Source organism: Hipposideros armiger, unplaced genomic scaffold, assembly GCF_001890085.2.
Source record: "Hipposideros armiger isolate ML-2016 unplaced genomic scaffold, ASM189008v1 scaffold_878, whole genome shotgun sequence".
Taxonomy (NCBI): Eukaryota; Metazoa; Chordata; class Mammalia; order Chiroptera; family Hipposideridae; genus Hipposideros; species Hipposideros armiger.
In genome coordinates this window covers 123,363-145,845 of record NW_017732228.1, presented here as the reverse complement: position 1 = coordinate 145,845, position 22,483 = coordinate 123,363, and the positions used below count along the sequence as shown (strand labels likewise).

The window sequence follows — 22,483 nt, the reverse complement described above, 5'->3', positions numbered from 1 at the left end:
CTGTAGGGTCTTGGAAAACGGCGTGTTTTAGAGAAGCTCAGTTAAGAGCTTCACCCCCTCAGGGCTGGCCGAGTGGCACGTTGGTTAAGAGCTGACTTGGGACGCCAGCTCTGAGCAACAGGGCCCCGGTTCAGATCCCACATTAGAGCCAGTGACACTGCACCCACTACAGCTAAGTTGGTGAACAACAACTGAACTGGAGCTGGGTTGCTGTGAGTTGCCGGTGACAGCGTAGGCTGCAGCCCTTGCTGCAGTGGGCTGCCGTAAGCTACCGTGAGTGGCTGACCAGCCAGCATCAACCAGCGTGAACTGCCGTGAGCCGCTGTGAGCAGCCAGCAACCGATTTGCCTCACCCGGGAAGAGCGCAATGATAATACCAACATGGGCCAGTGAAGCGATGTCCTCCACAACTAGGCTGAAGAACAAAAGGACAGCAACTTGTCTGTTCCCCTCCCCCAATTCCCCCAATAAAATCTTTAAAAAAAAAAAAAGAGCTTCACCCCCTCAAACCACACTTACAGTGCCTTGCATAATAAATTGCAATGGAATGCACATAAACCTTATGTTTTAATAAATACAGCATCATAGCTTAGATTTTCAATCACATTTACAGATAAGAAACACTTCTAGGCCCAAACAGGTAATAGAAGCTACTACAGCTGGAAGGACTGCGTGCCCCACATGCACTAGAAGCCTGAAGAGAGAATGAAGGGCAGAGACCATACACATCACCCTCTGGGCTAGAAGCCTAACCCACAGGCAGGCAGAAGACGGCGTGAGGTTCATGCAACCACCACCTGGTTTCTGCCCTTTGCTGCACAACAACTGAGAGTTGTTCCTTAGAGAAGCTAGAGTAGGTTTCCTGATCCCATTGTTAACAATTAGCTAATAACAATTAGGCTAAAGGCGGTAGCTACAGAAGGGTACCACTGATAAATGAAGACTATTAGAATAGCAGAAGGGAAGCTACACAGAAAATCCTTTCTCCATGCATCAGACATGTCCCCATCATAGCAGTACAGGAACTCGGCCTCAAAGGCTCAGTCCAAAAACTTCCTGTTGGCATTTGCACCAAACAAGGCTCCCCGTACTTCTGGCATCATCTGTGAAGAGAAGATTTTTAATAAATAAGCATTGTCAGTTATAACTTGGAAAGAACTACACATACTAACCACAGGTGGCAAGTCATTCACTCCACCTGGCTGAGTGCACCACATGTGTCCTCCACTTATCTTAGCCACTTAGCAGAAGCCATGGTGAGAAACTCAACTGATGCCAATGTGGGGTTAAGACCGACTGCTTAAAGGAGACAAAACCAACTAAAAACTAAGGTCCTCATTGTCTAAGTGTGAGGCGGGAAGAAGAGCCCATTACCAGTATTACCTCATCATAATAGTCTGTATCGCCTACATTCAACAAGTATTAATATTGAGTACTTACTATGTGCCAAGCAAAAAAGTTATAATGCAAGTTTGTGCTGAGGCACATGTTATGGCAACTGAAAAATCCTTAGGATTTAACCTCAAACTTCTCAGGCCATGCTGTTCAATAGGGCAGCCACATGTGGTTACCATGCATTTGAAATGTGGCTGGTGCGACTGAGGAACTGAATTTTCAATTTTACTTGATTTTAATTAATTCAAATATCCATTTGTAGCTAGTAGCTACTTTATTGGGCAACACAGCTCTATGGTTTAAGTCATAGCAGATGACACTCCACATGCAAGTGCTTTGGCTTTCAGACAAGGTAGTAGTAAATGAAAGCATCTGTCTATGTGGAAAGATTAAGGTCTAGTCCCCAGGCAGCTATGAGAATATTTTAGGGGTTTTTAACCTAAAAGTCTCTCCACTTTATTTTAATGAAAGGGGTGCTGAGTTCTGTATCTCTATGAATCCTACTCCATACGTGTAAGGGATAATGCTCCCCAGGGACTCCTCTTGACCCCTTTGTGCAAACAACCTTGACTGTACTCTAATTTATGAGGTAGAGAAGATTTGAGAGTTGGAGGGTATGAATGACAAGGTGAGGATGTGGCCACCTAGTTAGTGATCCTTTTGTTACTAAATTTGACATATGATTGAAAAAAAGAGAGAGACAAGGTAGCAGAAGACCACCAGTACTGGGAGATGTCCAGCACTTTGAAACAACTGAATTCTCCTACCTCGTCTCCTAGAGTTTATTTGTGCAACCGTGGGAATGTGTGAAGTGCCAGCAGCCCTACAGTAGTTTCTTCAAATAAGTGTGTACTTTAGTTTCCATCATTCTTGCTGGGGAAAGAACTTCAACAGCATCTCCACATGTAGTAAATATGCACATAAAATCCTAGATAAACAAAACCCTTCTTCTGACTCCAAGTCCTCCCTCATGTAAATGGTGTCGCCTCAGTAAAGGCTACTAAATGCCTAAACCCCATTCAAGAAAATGTCAAAAAATGTATAAAGAGAGCAACAAATCCCCAATATTAGTGAGTGGACATATGTTCTCTGCATCACTTCCAAGTAATAGACCAACTAACAAGAAAAATTCCCACACTCACCTGCTGGGCTATGAGATCCAGCCGGCTTTCTAGGGTATTGGAAACCTTTATTTTACGATCCCCATTATAGATTTCAACTCCACCAGCTCTGCAAAGAACAGAGGAAATAACAATTTTTATAGATCTGAGGCAATTCCTTTATTCCCTTGGAGGAAAGCCATTTTGGTGTGTGGAGTGTCTAAAAACTACTACAAGGGACCAATAAACATAAGCAGTAAGCTTGAAATTAATTCAGAAGCTTCTTAGGATTTAAGGTATGGAGGATGATAACTGTCATTTACCACGTGACTGCTATGTGCAACGTGATTTTCTGTTACAGCACCTAATTTAATTCTGTCAGTTACCCCAACAAAATGAGAAGGGGGAAGATTTAGTCCCAGTTTGCAAATCAATAGATAAGATAAAGTCCTCAGCTGAATGCTTCTTCATGGCCCAATCCTGCTAATTACCAGGGATACCAATAAGGCAAAGTTGTGTATCAGAAAAGGTACAACTCCAGCCTGGAGCCAGGTTCCTGCTCAGAAGCCCGGCCTCTAGCCATGCCTCACTGCCATCCTTCCTGTCCTGTTTCTCTGCATTCAGAGGCATAAAGCAAGCAGGCCAAATTCTATTCCATGGAGCCTTGGGGAATGGAATTCTGCTGCTATTGTATATCGTAATTTCACTTTATCAAATATCTCTTGAAATAAGCAGGCTGAGACAAGGACTGGGAACAGGTCTGCGAGTTTTCTTTGGAAAACCTGTACTGGATGTGGCCTTGACGCTACTCCTCACGCCCTCCTCCCTCCCCGTCGTCGCTGCGTCTCGTCCATCTGTGGTTTCCCCAAACAGAAGCTCCGGCTCCTAAAGGCACGGGTAGTCCTTGGCTGAAATCCTGACCCCACTGTCTGGAACACAGTTCTTTGTCTCTGCTGGGGAGTAAGGGAGGAAAGGCCTCCACTAAATGAGAAGAGAACATGTCCCGCATGCTAGGCACTTGCTGAACACAAAACCCAGGGCTTCCCAGTACTCCTGCCTTCCCGGTAACCCCCACAGGAATCTCGGTATCCTCACCATTTTACAAACAAGACAGGCTTAACGAGGCTGAATAAAACGACGCATTTATTGAATAAAATGACATTTAAAATTCCACTTTAAATAAGTCCACAGTCCCTCATCTGAAATCCTGAAATTCAAAAAGCTCTGAAAACAAAAGAATTTAATTCATGTGACATCAAAGTCTGCACAGACCTCCAGTCATCGGGCAGGACACAAGTAATAAGCTTACACTTCCATATTTATCTCTCAGAGTGACTATCCCTATGTTTCCATTCAGGAATATTAGTGCATTTGATTATGGGGATGACACCTCAAACCCTGCTGGGGGTATCATGTAATGGTGGTAAATGTACTTTAACTTTTCTAAACGCTGAAATTGAAATCATCTGGCCCCACACGTTTCAGATCAATGGTCTTGACTGAAGCCTATTATAATATTTACCAGAACCTGAACCAAGGTTTTTCTACCCTGTCTGCTTCATCTTCACAACAGTGATTACTGGACAGGAGCGTAACTGGGTACTGAGCCACGCATAAGTACCACATACCGTGTTAAGTGCTGTGTTAGACATTATCTCATTTAGGCTTCCAAGAGTTCCAATAATAATAACACCTATTATTGTTGTTATTATTGGGATAATAATAGGTGTTATTATCCCAATTTACAGATGAGGAAATCAAGGCTCAGTGAGACTAAATAACTAGTCTGAGACTACCTAGCTAGTACAGGGCAGAGAGGAGAATCAGACCTAAATCTAATAGTTATGCTCAAGCATTTGTCACTCGCTTACAAACCTTCTCAGTTTATAAAGCATTTCCACCTGTATACTATTCTCATCTCTCTTCCCCACTTTATGAAACAAAAATCAAAATCTCCAATCTCATTTTATTATACAAATGATGGATTTAGGCAGCAGGTCTGAGAGCTCCAAGTCTGGTGCTTTCAGCTCAGTTCCTGTGTCCCAGGGACTCTGCAGTGTCGGTGGTCATGGTGTGCCTGGACAGACAGGTGCGGTAGAGAGCTGACCCAGCCTCTACCCTTGTCAGGAGTCCCTACTGCATAAGGTTACTAGGGATGCTGAAGAAATGTTGTCATTTCCTCAGTCAGCAAAAGTGCCGCTATTTGCAGTTCTGTATCCAAGGAACCTAGCTCTCAGTTACACGTGACCACGTGTCTGATAACTACTTAAGGCAGACATTATATTCCTCAGCATGTGATATGGAGATGTGGACTCAGCTGTGAGGCCGGGTGCAGGCTCAGTGCTGCTCCTCTGCAGGCTAAGCTGAGAGACTGTGAGACGTTAGACTAGACGACGTGGCCTGGCTAACGGAGGACCCAGCAGAGCACTGCGGACAGAGCACAGCCACACTGCTCTCCGGGGGCAAAGAAGGACACCAGGCAAACACTCACTTTGTGAAGGGCCCACCCAGGAGAGAAAGCCAGGTGTCAAAAGGAGAAACACTCCTTACTTACATTTCCTCAGGCAGGTAGGCCTCCTGATCAATTTGGACGTCAACCTCTTTTTTGGTGGCAATTTTGTACATAGGGATTGCTTTTTGCACTGCAGCCTGGAAAAGCAGAAAATAATGATGGGCTTTAGCAGAAACTAGGAAGCAGGTATTCAAAAAATCAACAAACCAGACAAGCAAGGATATTCCTATTTATTTCAAGTAAGAGAATAGATGCATCGCTGGGGGAATGTAAAACAGTGCCGCCGCTGTGGAAAACAGTGGCGATTCCTCCAATAGTCATACAGCGTTACTGTTTGATCCAACAATTCCACATCTGGGAGCATCCCAGTAAGTAAAAACAGAGACTCCACAGATACCTGCACACCCATGTTCATAGCAGCATTATTCACAATAGCCAAGAGGGGGAAGCAACCCAGTGTCTCTTGATGGGTGAATGGTAAAATGTGGTGCATACACACAATGGAATATTATTCAGCCTTAAAAAGGAAGGGAATTCTGACTCGTGCTACAACACAGATGAACCTTGAGGACACTATGTTATGTGCACTAGGCCAGTCACAAAAAGACAAATACTGTATGATTCCATTTATATGAGGTACCAAGAGCAGTCAAATTCAGAGACAGAAAGTAGCATGGGGCTGCTAGGGACTGTAGGTGTGGGGGGTGGGGGGCGGGGGGGAGTCAGAGTTTGATGGGAACAGGGTTTTAGTTCAGGAAGATAAAGTTCTGGAGATGGACAGTGGTGCTGGTGGCACATCAATGCAAAGGGACTTAAAGCAACTGCATGTTTAAGATGGTTAACTTTGTTTATGTACATTTTACCAATTTTAAAAAGAAATGAGATGTGATGTATAGTGTGGGAATGGAGTCAATGGTATTGTAATAGATATGTATGATATCGGAGGTGGGGGAACCATGGATGGGGGAGGGGAGTTGTCATTTTGTGAGGGGTGAAAAGGATCACTATTGCATTGTTTTGTACACCTGAAACTAATAATAATAAATAAAATAAAAAGAAATGAGCTCACTGGGAAAAGAGTAGATGGAAGTGAGTTTTTAAACTGCTATACAGCACTTAGTGTGATAAAGCACAATTAGTGGAAAGTCCTGTTTGAACAATATTGTGCACACTCTAGTACAAATGTAAGTAACATTTTCTTGAAGAAACTTGACTATTTTTCTCTGACAATATTACTAGTTGAACAGATTTACATGCATATATTCAGCTCTCCCCACTCCTCAAACCTAATACAGCAGCACTCTGCAGAGCTAGTCACGCTCTCCACTGGATGCCGACATTGTTGGTTTCAAGAAGAAACCTGCTTGACATGTAGCAATCCAATCAAGCCATCCAGAAGAGGCCAGCTGGCGGCATGGTCCTACCCCACAGCAGGATGATCACGCTGCTGAATTCTCTGTGTACCTAGCTCTCTGTTGTACAGGTTCGTGAATGAGGCTGTCAGCACAAACGTGGATCCATGTTCCTGACATGGTTTATCAACCAGAACCACAACTTCCTAATGTATCATTCAGACTAAGGGGAATGAACATCTAAGTAATCCGGCCAGCGCATTTTCCTTCCGAAGAGACAAGTTATTTGGGGAGACAAATTATAATAAGAATGGAAATATTATGTATTGCAAATGTATTAATTTATAAGAAATGTAACTGCTAAGGGACTAAGCACTCACATCCTTGCCAGAAAGCAAGCTACACGGGGGAATTTTAATATGAAGAGCCACTCGATGCCACAGAACCACAGCTAGGGGTCCATTCTGTGACTCGAGGCTCACCAGCCTCAGGATCCTCCAGAGCCCACACCTGCTACGGAGCTAACTCCACAACAGGGCACCTTCTCCCTTGGCCAGGGCCTGGAGGGAGGGAGCACCTCAATATTCGCCCCTCACTGCCGACCACCCTGTGCGCTGGTACCTGGTACCCACGTTCTGTCTCTTGGTGTAGAGTGTATGAGGTGAGAGCCGAGCCTGCTGGCCTGACAGCAGCTGCCTCACCAAGATGGTCTTGCCTATCTTTGCTCCAGTCCGGTAGGTACTGCCTCTGTTGTTGCATTTGCAGAATATTAGAGTATTACAAAGTCTCCAGAAAACGAGGAGACTACAGTTGGGTTGTCTGAAAAGTCATGACGTATTTTTTCTGTTTTTCTTTGCAAAAATGAGTCATGACACTTCCTACAACCCAATAGTTCAGATGGCAACTTGACCTCTTTAAGAAAAGAAGTTAGAGGCTAAGGGTCACTTAAATGAATATGTACAATGTGTTAGGACTCCTAATTCCCATGGCTGAGCTGCACCTATTAGAGCACGCACTTCATCCCTAACTTCCTGGTATTTAGGCACAGAATGCTTTTTTTTTTTTTCTTTTTAGCTGAGCCATCCTGCTACCTGTTGGCAGCTCAGCGGCTGCTCAGCTCGGGGTGGACTCGAACTGCTGTTGCTCAGAGCTCAAACCCTTGAGCGAGCTCTTAACCAACTGAGCCACTCGGCCAGCCCCCCCTAACTTCCTGGTATTTAAAATAAATAAGTCGAAATTTCCTCTCTCAGCTCTTTACCTTTACCAGAGGGTAATCCTGTTTCCGGCAACGGACAATCATCCGGGACTCCAACAACTGGTACAAACCCTACATGACATAATCAGATGCAATTAGTAGGAAACGCAAATTACAAAAGAAAGCAATGGCAAAATAGAATGTTTTCATGATTCTTCCATCTAGTTTTGAAAAAATATCCCCTTATAAATTCCCCAAAAGACAGCATATATGAGAACATGGAGACAAGATCTTGATATCACAAATCAGATAACTACACCAAATACTATGGCGGTAGAAATAAATTTACATGGGAGTCTTACCTTACATCAACTAAGTTGAGGACAAATATTACTAATTAAGCATAAGTAAAACAAGCAATCAGAGCTGGGCAGGAAAGAGTTAAAATGTATACAGCCTTTGGTCTGAACCCAAATAATACCTAAAGCAAGTATTTTGATGGTGAAATCAAACTAGGGAAGCTAATTTAAAGTTTTAAAAGTGAAAGCTGAAGGCTGCAAGCAAATGTGACCCTTGACTTATAAAGAATTAATAAGACAATCTAAAAGTGTGGTAAGCCTAGAAGTCTCCAGCCCCAGACATCACTGTCCCCTCATGCAGTACATTTCTGTTAGACAAGGAAAAGAGCAAAAGGAAAAAAGCTCAAATGAGAAAACAGGAAAAACAGAGCTGGCCTCTAACATATCTTGTCAATTTTGTAAGAACTGCAGCTATAAACTGTAGTAGACCTGGCCTATAAAGGTACCTGGAGGACGAGTCCGTCCAGCAGGACTTGGTACCTGGTTGTATCCTTTACCACCTTGCTGAGTCTCTGTTTTGCTTCATTTAGCAGGTCCTACAATGAGTGGAAAAGAAAAAAGTTATCTGTGTATCTGGGTAGTCGGCACAGAACCCATTGTGAGGCTGGGGCGGGCTTATGCCCCTGCTTAACATTTTAGTGCTGTTTTCATCCAACACATTTTCTGAGATCCATGGTAATCGGATGCTATGCCAAGTACACTGCTACCAGGAAGCAGGAAGCACCACTGCAGGATCACCCCAGGGATGTCACACTCTAGCACAATGGCCCAGATTATCAGTCAGGTCACAAACCTACACAACTAACATGGAAAGATTTATAATACATCTTGAAAAGCAAGCTATTAAGACAGTTATACAAGATGATTCCATTTTTGTATTAAAAAAAGAACAGATAATGTCTGGCTAGAGATCACAGTACCACCAATGAGTTATCTGCAAATACTCCATTTACCTCTGGGAGGCTGGATTATCAATGATTTTAATATTCTTTATGCTAGTTTGAAAGGTAAATTATGATCAATAATGTTCCGAACCACTAATGTCCTCTTTGATTCTTAATTTAAACAACTTTCTAGTTATAATCTGGCTCCTTGTGCAGCTTTTCCAAGGAGGTATGTGTTACTTACTGCAGTTGGCATATCGTGTTACATGTTAGTATTTTAGGGGTTTGCAAGGGCATTTTCTGTCCACGTGAACCTAACTGCCTCTAAGGAGTCTGAAAAATAGGATTGTGGTGCTGGAAAGCAGGAAACCAAAAGCTGGCTCTGATGTCAACATCAAAATCATGTCTACCTGGGTCCTCTCTAGCCTGAAGAGTCAGCAGGCCTCCCTCAAAGACATCTCTCTTTCATCTCTCTTTGAACAACAGAAATCTCTACTTCAAGATCAATGAATTCAAATATGAGTTTTTCATTTCCTTTAAAAAAAAACCAAACACATACACCTGCATTATCCTAGTCATTTTACCTAGGTTATCTAATTTAATTCTAAAGAAGATTCAGGTATATGTTCTTCCCATTTTATAGGAAATGGAAAGTTCAGAGGGGTTAAAAATTTTGCCCACCAAACAGCCGGTAATAGTGAAAAAGAAAATTCAAACCTCAAAGGGATTCCAAAGCTCTTAAACCTGGGAGGCACCTGAGCAAGCAAGGAAGGATAAGTTGAGAAAATAAGTAAAAGACTACTCAACTGAAATCAAATTTGGAATCAAAACAGCTCGACTGTTTTTCATTTTCATGCTGGTTCTGTATTTTTCACTTTCCTTCTATCTTTTGTCATTTCCTTTTCTATCCAACTGCTTGACAACTTCCCTTCCTTTTATAATAACATCTTACTCATTGGATAAAGCTACAAACAAAATGTTTTAAAATAGCAACATCCGTTTAGAGCATAGGTGTGCTTTTCTGTATGTGTAACTGCTCATTCTTTCATCACCCCTCCATGCTGCTTATTTACTGTGGTTGCTAAACTTTAAACCACTGGATGGCAAGAAGTCAGACTGCGAAGGGCTAAGAAACAAGTGTTTTTAGAATTAAAATTACCTAAGTGTTTATTTCCACAAAAAGCTCATTATAAATTAGACAAATGAAAGCTCCGGCTGCCTATGCAATTCAAGTTGCATGCTACAAAATGTCTGGACTTTACCCCTCTTCCCAAGATCAGCACGCTGAGAATTCCCACAGCTCAGCTTCTCAAGAGGCCGTACACACTGCCTTCAGTCCCTCACTGCACCCACTTCCCATTCTTCAGGCCACTACAGTCGGGTTTTCTGTCCTTATCAATCCAATGAAACCACTCATGCAAACGTCGGAAGTGAAACCCTGATGCCAAATCTGAAGATCGCTGTGCTCTTCCCACTCTGATTCCTTGAAGCATTGGATGCTACATTCAATTACCATTTTGTTCTTCAAGTTTTCTGTTCCCTTGGCTTCTCCTTATTCTCCCAGAACACGACTGCTTTCCCCCCAGGTTTCCTTAAAAATCTTTTTTCCAGCACGTTACATTTGATGCTTCTCAGCTTGTTTACTTGACTCTCTTCCTTCTAATTCTACACACCCACAACCTTGGGGACCTCATCCAAAGCCAGAGCTCCACCTAGAACCATGTGCTGTCCACATATATCCCAGCCTCTCTCCTAAGCCCAACTCCAAGGTTTATCATCATCCCTCGCCTGCTCCTCATCCTGTATCTATAACCTTCATCCATCTACCCAGTTGCATAACCCTGTAACCCTGAAGTCACTCTTTTGTTTTGTTTTGTTTTTTAGCTGAGCCATCCTGCTACCTGTTGGCAGCTCAGCGGCTGCTCAGCTCTGGCTGGACTCGAACCGCTGTTGCTCAGAGCTCAAACTCTTGAGTGAGCTCTTAACCAACTGAGCCACTCGGCCGGCCCTTGAAGTCACTCTTGATCCCTGCTCTCCACTCACTCATTGCAACGTGCAGGTCACCAAGTCCTACAGACTCTGTAGTATCTCTGGAATGAGGCTCTTGCTTGTTCTTCATCTTTTTTGCTGCTGCTGTGGTTTAGACCTTTCTACTTCTAGACTTGAAATTTAAGCCATAACTGGGAGCATCTGAGATCTTGCTCCCTGGCATATGTCATCAGTTTAGCACAAATAAACTCTTATAAAAGTTAAAAAAAAAAATTAAGCTATAATTTCCTGGTTATGTGGTCCTCGCTGTCACCACTTCTCTTTCTCTAACACAAATCTAAGCCTACAGCAGTATTTTTCAGTGCCGTTCCCTAACCACCTACATCAAGATTACTCTGAGCGGCTTTTTTAAATGCTGATTCCTGACAACAAAAGAAAAGTCTCTGGAAATGGGGCTGAGAGTCTGCACTTTAACAAGTTCCTCCAGGTGATTTTTATGCCCATTAAAAGTTTGAGAACTCACCAAAGGATAAATTCCTTACTCTTCAGCAGTCATTCCTGGCTCTTTTAATTGAACACGAACGTCTTTCTCAGGCCTCGCCACCTACTACGCCCCACTCTACCAAGCTACCTCCATTTCCTGCATGTGTGGTCAAATTAAGGACTGTTTTTTATTCTTGTTGCTATCTCCATCCCGTCTCCTAGCTACTGACTAATTTTTTTAATGTCACACCCCAAAGGTGGCACAGGCACACCTCATTTTATCGTGCTTCACTTTACTGCACTTCATATTGCAGTATTTACAAACTGAAGACAAGACCCTCCACCAGCAAAAAGATTACAACTCACTTTATTGCAATACTCGCTTTAAAGCGGTGGTTGGGAGCCAAACCTGCAGTATCTCTGAGGTCGGCCTATACATACATACACTCTCTAGTCTGGACCCAGTTAGACTGCAGACCTGTATAGAGCTTAGCAAGCAAGAGACAAGCATAAGTACACTCTGAAGTTCAAACAGCTTACTGCCTCAAGGGAACCCAGCTCAATTGAAAACATTTAGAAATGAAAACTAAAATATGAAGTTAGTATTGAACACAGAATTTTGTTTGTGATGATTTCTGAGGTAAGCAGACAAAGTCTTTGGCTACTATGGGGTCTATTAAACTTGGGAAAGATATGTGGTATGACCTAGAACTGCCGATTTGTATTTCAAAGTTATGAAATTTCATCCTTTTCCTCTAGCCCATCTCTTGAAGAAAACGATAAATAACGGTATTTTGAAAAACTATCCAAAGTTGAATCTTTCCCAATTATAAAAGTAAAACACGTTCATTCCATACAACTGCACTTTCTATATCCTCTCCCTCAAAAATCTGAAAATCACTGTGTACAATGAGAGATGTTACTAAAAAGTAGAACAATTGTGTGACTATTCTGGAGAGAGGGGAAAAAGCTGAGAAGCACTGGTATTGAAAAAGTAAAAAAATATAGAAAAATAGAAAAAAGAAACACACACACCCAGAATTTTTAAAAAACACAACTCATAGTCAACCTACTAGGATGTTAAATTCACAAAGGTGAGGACTTGATTTTATTATGTCCCTAGTACTTAGGAGTCACACTTGCCACTAAGTGAGCATTCAGGTATTTGATAAATGAATGTATGATCCAAATTTTAGGTACCAAGTTTTCTTATCCAAGACACCTAAAATTTCCTTAATGGAGCCACACTAGTAATTCTTTATATATTTAAAAGGATTTAAAGGGCCGGCCGAGTGGCTCAGTTTAAGAGCTTGCTCAAGAGTGTGAGCTCTGAGCAATAGATCGCCAGATCAATTCCCACATGGGCCAGTGATCTGCGCCCGAGCTGAGCTGCCGCTGAGCTGCCAACAGGTGGCAGGATGGCTCAGCTGGTGAGAGCACATACTCCTAACAACAAGGTTGCCTGTTCGAGATGGTGGGCTATGCCCACCCGCAACTAAAGACTGAACTCAGCACCTTGAGCTGAGCTGCTGCCCGGGTGGCTCAGGGGGTAGAGCGCGCGCTCTTAACAAGGTTGCCTGTTCAACTCCCGCATGCGATGGTGGCTACGCCCACCCGCAACTAACTGAACACAGCACCTTGAGCTGAGTGGCGCAACTGGACTTGGACTGAGCTTGCTTGCTGCACCCTCTGCAACTAAGATTGAAGGACAACAACTTGGCTGTTCCCCTCCCTCAATTCTCCAACACTGTTCCCCTCCCCCAATTCCCCAATTAAAAAAAAAACAAACCTTAAAAAAAAGGATTTCAAGCAGTTTCCAAAAAACACATTCAACAAAAAATTTAAATTAATTATTTTGAAGTTAGAAAAAAAAATGGCTAACAAAATATTAAAAAGTAGATGAAAAATATCAGGTCAAAGAAAAAATAAAAATAAAAAATCATTAAAACTGAAGTCTAATCTATTGGGTTATTTACATCTGGCTACAAAACCTAAGCATGCCACCAGACAGTGCACCAGCAGAGAGTGTCATCAAATATGTTTCTATAGTATATTAGATGATCTTTTTCAGGGTCCTTTCCATTTTTAATATATCACTACTCTTCAAAAAGACAGCATAACTGGTCAAGATCATGATATTTAACAGTATGTGTTATAACCCTTGGTACTTAAATTTAGGAATACTGCTGGCTGAGACATTTAAGCTATATGCCTCTAAACTCTTGAGTTGTACAAATAATGGCATATACACAAGTAGCTGTCACAGTTGTCATTTTTGACTTGGCATAAATATCAAAGCAGCAACTTTTGGTCAAGGGGCTTTCTCGGCAATGGCACCAACAAACTGAGAGAATATTTTAACTCCCTAGGCATATTATGAGATGAAAGGGTTACCATTGGAGGAGATGGGGCGGGGAAAGGAGCTAACATTCCTTAAATACTGTATGCCTTAAATACTGTATGCCACGTTGTTAAGCTAGAGGATTTATTTATTTATTTTTATTTTTAATTTTTTTTTATTGGGGAACAATGTGTTTTTCCAGGACCCATTAGCTCCAAGACAAGTAATTGCCTCAATCTAGCTGTGGAGGGCGCAACTCAGTGGCCCAGCTGGGGACCGAACCGGCAACCTTGGTGTTATGAGCACTGCGCTCTAACCAACTGAGCTAACCAGCTGCCCCAAGCTAGAGGGTTTAAATGCATTCTCATTTGATCCTCATAGGAACCCCCTGAACCAAGTATCATAATTAATATACTAAAGAGGAAATGGAGGGTCAAAAATCATCCTTGACCCAAACTAACATGGCAGAGATGAAATTTAAACTCAAAGCTGACTCGCTTAAACTCAGGTTTTTCCACAACAAACTACCTTCCCTAAACTCATAATATTACTCTAAGAGCAGCTTATATGAGGTCAATCAATTCAGGATGCTAAAGGAATCTGAACCCACTGGAAGAAAATCAACTACTGATTACTGAAGCTCAACATTTTAATGAAGACACTAGGTAACATTAACATTTTGCAGTCAACACAGGAACTCTATTGAACTTGGAAGAGGAGGAGTCAATCAGTAGTCAATGTCTAAAACATCTTCCTGTAAAATGTGCCAACACTGACACGATGCCAGATTCATCTAAGAATCGACATCTTACATTAGTTTGTTTCTTTAATCATCTAAGAATGTGGTATATTTTCCATTTATTCAACTTTTATAGTTTTTTCATATAGGTCTTATTCACTTGCATTTATTCCCAATAATTTAATAATTAATAATTTTGTAGCAATTATAAAAAGATCTACTTTTAATTTTACTTGCTAACTGGTTATTGTTGTCATATAGAAAGAAAACTTAATTTCTTAATTTCTGTATGCTCTTTGTAGCAAGTCACAAGTCACCTTTTGAAATAATTACTAGTTCTTACTGTTTTTTGGATATTGTATTTTCTGAGTAGACGATCATATCTGCAAAACTGGTCATTGTTTCTTGCTTTCCAATATTTATATAATTCTTATTTCTCCATTTTATAAGGAATCTAGCGCCTCTGCAGTAACAACGAATACCAGTGGAAGCAGCAGGCATCCTTGTTTAGTTCCTGAATATAACTCAAATACCTCTAGGCTTTCTCAACTAAGTGGGATGTTTCTGCAGATTTCTGCCTTCTTCCTAGAATGACAATGGTTTTCTTGTGTCTAACTGCTTCCCTGTTAAATTTAGCCTACACACTCATACGTGACCCTTATTTATGATAATCCCCATACAATAAAATAAAAACTTCAGCGGCTTTCTATTGAAAATAGGCAAAGCTCTCTGGCCTGCACTCATGGCCCTTGTACCAACACTAGCCTACCTTTCTAGCCTCCTTAATGCCTATCACTCTCATATGTTGTAGAGTCCACTCATAATGCGCTGTACGATCCAGGAGTAGACGAGCTGTTAAAGCACAAGGTCCTTGACACAGAGCAAGTATCTTACTCATTTTTGTGTTTGTTAAAATACCTAGCATGATGATTTGCTGACCAAATGTTTGCTCTCTAAAAATCATTCAACTCCTTAATTGGCTAATGTTAACTAGTGAATTCTCTATAATAGGCAAATAAGCATTTTGTAATTTTGTAACTAAGAGGGGCTAATTACTCACTGTAATAAGGTCATCTCTCGCTCTGAGGACTTTGAGCCTTGCTTGATTCATCAAATTGGACATCTGACTGCAAAAGGTATGAAAAAATTGTATCAGTACAGCATAGAAAACAAAAACTATACAGAAAGAAAAATATTGCTTCCTATGTATATACAAATACTTCTCTTTGTACATACCCCAAAGAGAATACCACTAAAATACATTTAGTAGTTTCTACCAACTTATTTTTAAAGATAAGAAAAATACTCATTAAGTGCTTACCAAATGTCAAGCAATTTCATATCAGTTACTCAATTTATCTTTCAATAATCCTGTGAGGCTTCTATTTTCACAAAGGAGGAAAGAGAAGCAACTTGCCCAAAGTCAGATCCATTTATGACCTGAACCCATATTTGCTTGACTCCAAAGCACCTGCTCTTTCCTCTTGTCCCAGTCAGTGACTTTGTAAAGCTTCCTTAGTGTAATACTGTGATCAGGACCTACTTACATTTTCTTCTGCTGCTCTATCTGCTTTTCTTTCTTCTCGTAGTACTCCATAATCTTCAGTCTCTGGGTTTGCACAAGACGACCTTTCTCAATGTTGAACTCTTCTTCTGCCTACGAGGGAAAGAATTAATTCATGACACCAGATTTTGACAATTTTATTTTAAGCAGCTGGTGACAACAGGTACTTGAATACAATCACCTTATTTCAAATCTAAAACAGGAAATTATGATTCATCTTCAAAGATTACTTATGATTTATTCAAAAGGAAAGACCAGTGATTTTCATCATAAATGATGAACCAGAAGACTAAAAATTTGATCGCGAATAGTACCCAGCAATAAAATTACAAAGGACATGATCAAGTAGAATATTCTGTATATGAAAAAAAAAATTTGTATTCTAAATTTAATCCATTTGCTTACTAGAGGGCTAATGAAAAGAACACGGAATTGAAAGTTTAGAAAATCTGGGTACTTCCTAAAGAACTTCTGTGTATACAAACAATGTGAACTAGAAATATCTATACAATTTCTAAATGCTGACTATCACCTTTGTGATGACAGCTTTCATTTTATACCTTACATATTTCTTTTTTTTTTTTTAAGATTTTATTGGGGAATTCGGGGAGGGGAAACAGACAAGTTGCTGTCCTTTTGTTCTTCAGTCTAGTTGTGGAGGACGTTGCTTCACTGGCCCATGTTGGTATTATCATTGTGCTCTTCCTGGATGAGGCAGATCGGTCGCCTGCCTCTGGACGGCCACTCACTGCGGCTCTTGGCAGCTCACACCAGCTGCCGTCTGCTCACGCTGGCTGCCGGCCACATACTGTAGCTTATGGCAGCCCACTGCAGCAGGGGCTGCAGCCTATGCCATCGNAGGGCCCCGGTTCGGATCCCACATATGAGGGCCAGTGACACTGCCCTCCACAGCTAAGATGCTGAACAACAGCTCAACCTGGAGCTGGGCTGCCTTGCCTGTGAGTCGCCAGCGACGGCGTAGGCTGCAGCCCCCGTGGCAGTGGGTTGCCACGGGCTACTTACTGTATGTAGCCAGCAGCCAGCATGAGCGGCCGTCCAGAAGCCGGCGACTGATCTGCCTTGTCCGGGAAGAGCGCAATGATGGTGCCAGCTTGTGCCAGTGAAGCAACGTCCTCCACAACTAGACTGAAGAACAAAACATCGGCAACTTGTCTGTTCCCCTCTCCCCAATTCCCCAGCGCTGTTCCCATCCCCCCAATTCCCCTATTAAAAAAAAATTTTTTTTTAAATGGTTACAACAGTAAATTTTATGTTATGTTTATACAATTTTTTTTTTAATTGGGGAATTGGGGGGATGGGAACAGAGAAGTTGCTGTTGTTTTGTTCTTCAGTCTAGTTGTGGAGGACGTTGCTTCACTGGCCCATGTTGGTATTATCATTGTGCTCTTCCTGGATGAGGCAGATCGGTCGCTGGTCTCTGGACGGCTGCTCACAGCGGCTCTTGGCAGCTCACACAGGCTGCCAGCTGCTCACGCTGGCTGCCAGCCACTCACAGTAGCCCACTGCAGCAGGGACTGCAGTGTATGCCGTTACTAGCGACTCACGGTAGCCCAGCTCCAGGTTGAGCTGTTGTTCACCATCTCAACTGTACAGGGCAGTGTCACTGGCCTTCATGTGGGATCCGAACCGGGGCCCTGCTGCTCAGCACTGGCGTCCCAAGCCAGCTCTTAATCAATGCACCACTCGGCCAGCCCTACCTTACATATTTCCACACTATTTTTTATAACAATGCAAATTAATAAAAGAAGCAAAATATTATACCCTCCCCTAACCAACTATCACAATTAGTCAGAGATGCTAAATGTCTGAAAGCTGGACTCCATGAGAAAATCAACCCATCCATTACTTTTCTGGGTTTTTTTTCAATTTCTTTTATTTTTTATTTTTAATATGTTTCAATATTTTAGATTTACAGAAAAGTTGCAAAAATATTTTTAAACCCCTTACATGCATGATTTGTCCAAACTAAGAAATTAACAGATACATTACAATTAACGAAAATCCACACATTATTCAGTTTCCCTTGTTACTACCTAATGTCTTTTTCTGTTCCAGAATATCCAGGATACCATATTTTATTTGGTCGTTGTGTCTCCTTAAATCTCTTCTGATCTATGACAATTTCTTCAGTCTTTCCTTGTTTTTCATGACCTTGATAGTTTTGAAGAGCACTGATATTTTGTAGAATGTCCCTTAATTTGGGGTTGTCAGATTTTTTTTTTTTTTTAGTAATTAGGCCAGTGTTATGGGTTCTAGGGAAGGACACCAGAGGTGAAGTGTCCTCCCCCTGTCATAGTTTGGGGTAACCTGAATTACCATATTGCTGGTGACGTCTTGGAGCATTTGGTTAAGTGACATTTACCCACTGGAAAGTTACTATTCATGCTTTTTCCATACTCTGAGATTGGTTCCTAAGTTCAGCCCACACTCTGGTGAAGACGGTGGTTGCGGAGAAGATTTAAGCTCCAAGTTCTTCATGAGAAAAGTTACCTACATATTATTTGGAATTCTCCAAAGAAAATGTGTCTTTTTCTCCCCTCATACATTACTTTTTTATTTCCTGCCATAAAATTTTAGGACACTTACTGGCCATCAGAATGTTTAGAAAGAAAAAGTTATTTTTGTTAAAGATGAGATATTCTTATTAGTCCTATGTAATGTATTGTTAAACAATTTTACTAATTACTATGTAGCAAAGCAAAACAATATGAAACTTCAATGACTTCTTAAACCTAGAAAATGGAATCTTACTTTTGCATCTATTTCTTCTGCTTTTTCATTGGCTTCTTGTTCAATAAAAGCCATCATATGCTTAATCTATAAGGGAAAAAAAAGATTATTTTATTTTTGAATATAACAAGAAAATATCTTTTCTGATTCATTCAACAATCAACCATTTATTGAATGTATATTATGTGCCAGTCAGTCAGTGTGTACAAGGATAAATCAGCTTCTGTCCTCAGGGAACTTACAATCTGGAATTTGCTCTGGCAAGTGGACCATATGCAATACTCAATAACATAGGTCAACAGGACATTATCCTACTCTCAAGGAACTTGGGTCTATGGGAAAGGGAGGACTAAATATATATCTATTTCATACCCCCTTCAACTAGCTCTTCTGTCTTCTCCATCTCTAATACAATATTATCAGAGCTACTTATATTTACTCTTTCAGCTTTCTTGCCTCCTACTTCCCAGACTTCAATCTGACTTCTACCCCTCCACTCCACCAAAATTACTCTCATAAAATGACAACCATCTCCTTGCCCTTAAATCTTGGCCTATCTTACTTGATCTTTCAACATCTCTTGATAAGTTGACCACCCTCCTTTCTTTCTTTTTTTTTTTTTCAGCTGAGCCATCCTGCCACCTGTTGGCAGCTCAATGGCTGCTCAGCTCGGGCCGGGCATCGAACCGCTGTTGCTCAGAGCTCAAACTCTTGAGCGAGCTCTTAACCAACTGAGCCACTGGGCCGGCCCTGACCACCCTCCTTTCTTAAATAAGCCCTTCCCTTTGCTTCCATGACTTCCTTGTTCTCCTTCACAGTCTCCTTTGGGGCCATACTTTTCTTCCTCTGCTTCCCAGGCAGAATTTTTGGATCCTCTACTCACAGTAACCTAAATCCAACATATTAAATAATGAACTGCTTACTAATCACTCCTACCTACCTCCTACTTTGACCTGTCTTAAGGGTTAGCACCAACACCCAACTTTCACTCTTCCTTGTATCTTAGTCCTCACATCCAATCACTTGCCTAGCCCTATCAATTCTCTTCTAATAGTTCTCTGATTTGTATACCTACCTCTCCATCTTCAGCCAGGACTCTAGTCCTTGCTATCATCTCTCGCTGAATTACCTCAACAGCTTCCAAATTTGCCCTCCTGCTCTCTCAATCTTCTTACCTCTAATCAACATTCAACCAGAAAGATCCTTTTAAAATGCCTCTCATGATGCATCACACTCCCTACTCATATGATAAAGTGCAGACTTTAGAAGGTACATAGCTTACCTTTCCAGTATCATTTGAAACAACCTTCACCCCTCGCCACTCTTCAGACTCTTAGCTCCTGTCATACAGTAGTCTCCCCTTATCTGCAATTTCGCTTTCCCCGGTTTCAGTTACCCGTGGTCCAAAATTATTAAATGGGAAATTCCAGAAATAAACAATTCATAAGTTTTAAATTGTGGGCCATTATGAAATCTCATGCTGTCCCACTCCATCCCACCCAGGATATGAATTATCCCTTTGTCCAGGGTAACCACGCTGTTAGTCACTTAGTAGCAGTCTTGGTTATCACTGTCATAGTATCACAGTGTTTGTGGTCATATAACCTCTTTTATGTAATAATGGCCCCAAAGCGCAAGATTAGTGATGCTGGGGCCAGCTGAGTGGCTCAGCTGGTTAACAGCTTGCTCAAGAGTGCGAGCTCTGAGCAACAGGGTTGCCAGTTCGATTCCCACATGGGCCAGTGAGCTGCGCCCAAGCTGAGCAGCCAACAGATGGCAGGATGGCGTAGCTGGTGAGAGCATGTGCTCCAACAACAAGATTGCCAGTTCGATTCCCACATAGGATGGTGGGCTACACCCACCCGCAACTAAGACTGAACAACAGCACCTTGAGCGCAGTGGCCACGAGCTGCCTATGGGCGACGGGATAGCAACTGGACTTGGAGCTAAGCTAGTTGCGCCCTCCACAACTAAGATTGAAGGACAACTTGGCTATTCCCCTTCCCCAATTCCCCAATAAAATCTTAAGAAAAAAAAAAAAGTAGTGATGCTGACATTCAGATACGCCAAAGAGAAGCCATACAGTGCTTCCTTTAAGTGAAAAGGTGAAAATTCCTGACTTACTAAGGCATTTGATCATCTTACATCATCACAAGGGTGAGTACAAGATATTTTGAGAGACCACATTCACGTAACTTTTATGACAGCACATTGTTAAAATTTTCTACTTTATTATTGTTAATCTCTTACTGTGCCTAATAGATAATTTAAACTTTATCAAAGGTATGTATGTATAGAAAAACGTAGTACATATGGGTTCAGTTCCATCCACAGTTTCAGGCATCCACTGGGGATGTCAGAACTTATCCCCTGAGGATAAAGGGGACTGCTGTTTACTGCAATTACTTCAGTTTTTCAGTTCCTTGAGTTCACCTTTCTCTTTCAACTTCCAAGACTTCAAACATACCATTCCTTCACACTTGCAACAATCTTCTTCCCCCTCTCCACCTAGTTAACTTCTCAAACCTTATCTTGCTTACCCATCAGCTCCTTTGGAAAATCTTCCCTGAACCTCCCACCTGTGTGCATCTAGGGCACTCTGTACTTCCTGTACTTGAACATATATTCATAACTGCGTGTTTACTTTCCCTGTCCTCAACTAAAATATAAGGCTAGGAACTTGTTTTAGATCTCTGGCTACAATTGGAGAATAAGTCCACCAAAGTCTTCTGAAAGGAGCTTGGAGTAACTGATCCAACTTATACTCGTAAGGGAGTACTGTCTCTAGCAGCAGATGTAAAATATACCCAAGTGAATATACAAACACAGCTAATCAAACTCATTGGTAGTTTCATTTCATAGGGGCCTACCTGAAAAAATAAATAAATAAAAAATAAAGTAGCTGATTAAAAATATACAGATAGGACATCCAGGTTATTAATTCATTGTTTATTAATTCTCCCACTTAAAGGTAAGATCCATGAGGACTGGGATTTTATTTTATTTTTTTCAAGATTTTATTGGGGAATTGGAGGAGGGGAACAGCATTGGGGAATCAGGGAAGGGGAATAGACAAGTTGCTGTCCTTTTGTTCTTTAGTCTAGTTGTGGAGGACATCGCTTCACTGGCCCATGTTGGTATTATCATTGCGCTCTTCCCGGCTGAGGCAGTCGCTTGCTGGCCATTGGATGGCCACTCACGGTGGCTCACAAAAGCTCACGCCCGCTGCCGGACAGCCCCACAGCAGCCTATGCCATCGCCGGCGACTCACGGCAGCCCAGCTCCAGGTCGAGCTGTTGTTCACCATCTTAGCTGTAAAGGGCACAGTGTCACTGGCCCTCATGTGGGATCCGAACCAGGGCCCTGCTGCTCAGAGCTGGCATCCCAAGCCAAATCCTAACCAATGCGCCACTCGGCCAGCCCGGGAATTGGGATTCTTGTCTTTTCATCACTGTAATCCCAGAACATGACACTACTGCCACCATAAATAAATATTTGTGCATGAATGAGTATCTGTTGAGAGTTTTAAGCCTTCTAACGTATCCCAAGTACTTTCTAGAGCTTAACAATCTGGAAACAATTTCCAGCTTCTCTGTGTAACACAAAGGTGCCATAAATCCAAGGTACACATAGGTGTACAAAAGTGAGTTAAGATTTGTTTCACAAGAATGTGAATATACTTAATACTAACTGAACTGTACATTTAAAAATGGTTACAACAGGGCCGGCCGAGTGGCGCGTTGGTTAAGAGCTGGCTTGGGACGCCAGAGGGCCCCGGTTCGGATCCCACATATGAGGGCCAGTGACACTGCCCTCCAC

General features: G+C 41.8%; 1 protein-coding gene across 2 annotated transcripts in view; it reads right to left on the bottom strand.

Moving 5' to 3' along the window:
- Positions 1–548: 548 nt before the first annotated feature.
- The window catches only part of ATP6V1E1 (ATPase H+ transporting V1 subunit E1), a 25,630-nt gene continuing 3,695 nt past the window's right edge, over positions 549–22,483 (bottom strand). The window contains exons 2-9 of one of the 2 annotated variants that reach the window (XM_019629993.1): positions 18,686–18,751; positions 15,897–16,006; positions 15,410–15,476; positions 8,360–8,449; positions 7,618–7,686; positions 5,050–5,144; positions 2,538–2,625; positions 549–1,103 (exon numbers count right to left, since the gene is read on the bottom strand). In XM_019629993.1, the coding sequence (XP_019485538.1) occupies positions 1,041–1,103; positions 2,538–2,625; positions 5,050–5,144; positions 7,618–7,686; positions 8,360–8,449; positions 15,410–15,476; positions 15,897–16,006; positions 18,686–18,751 (648 nt within the window). In that variant the 3' untranslated portion in view covers positions 549–1,040. The remainder of the gene's footprint in view (positions 1,104–2,537; positions 2,626–5,049; positions 5,145–7,617; positions 7,687–8,359; positions 8,450–15,409; positions 15,477–15,896; positions 16,007–18,685; positions 18,752–22,483) is intronic. The other variant, XM_019629994.1, reaches the window with a different exon arrangement.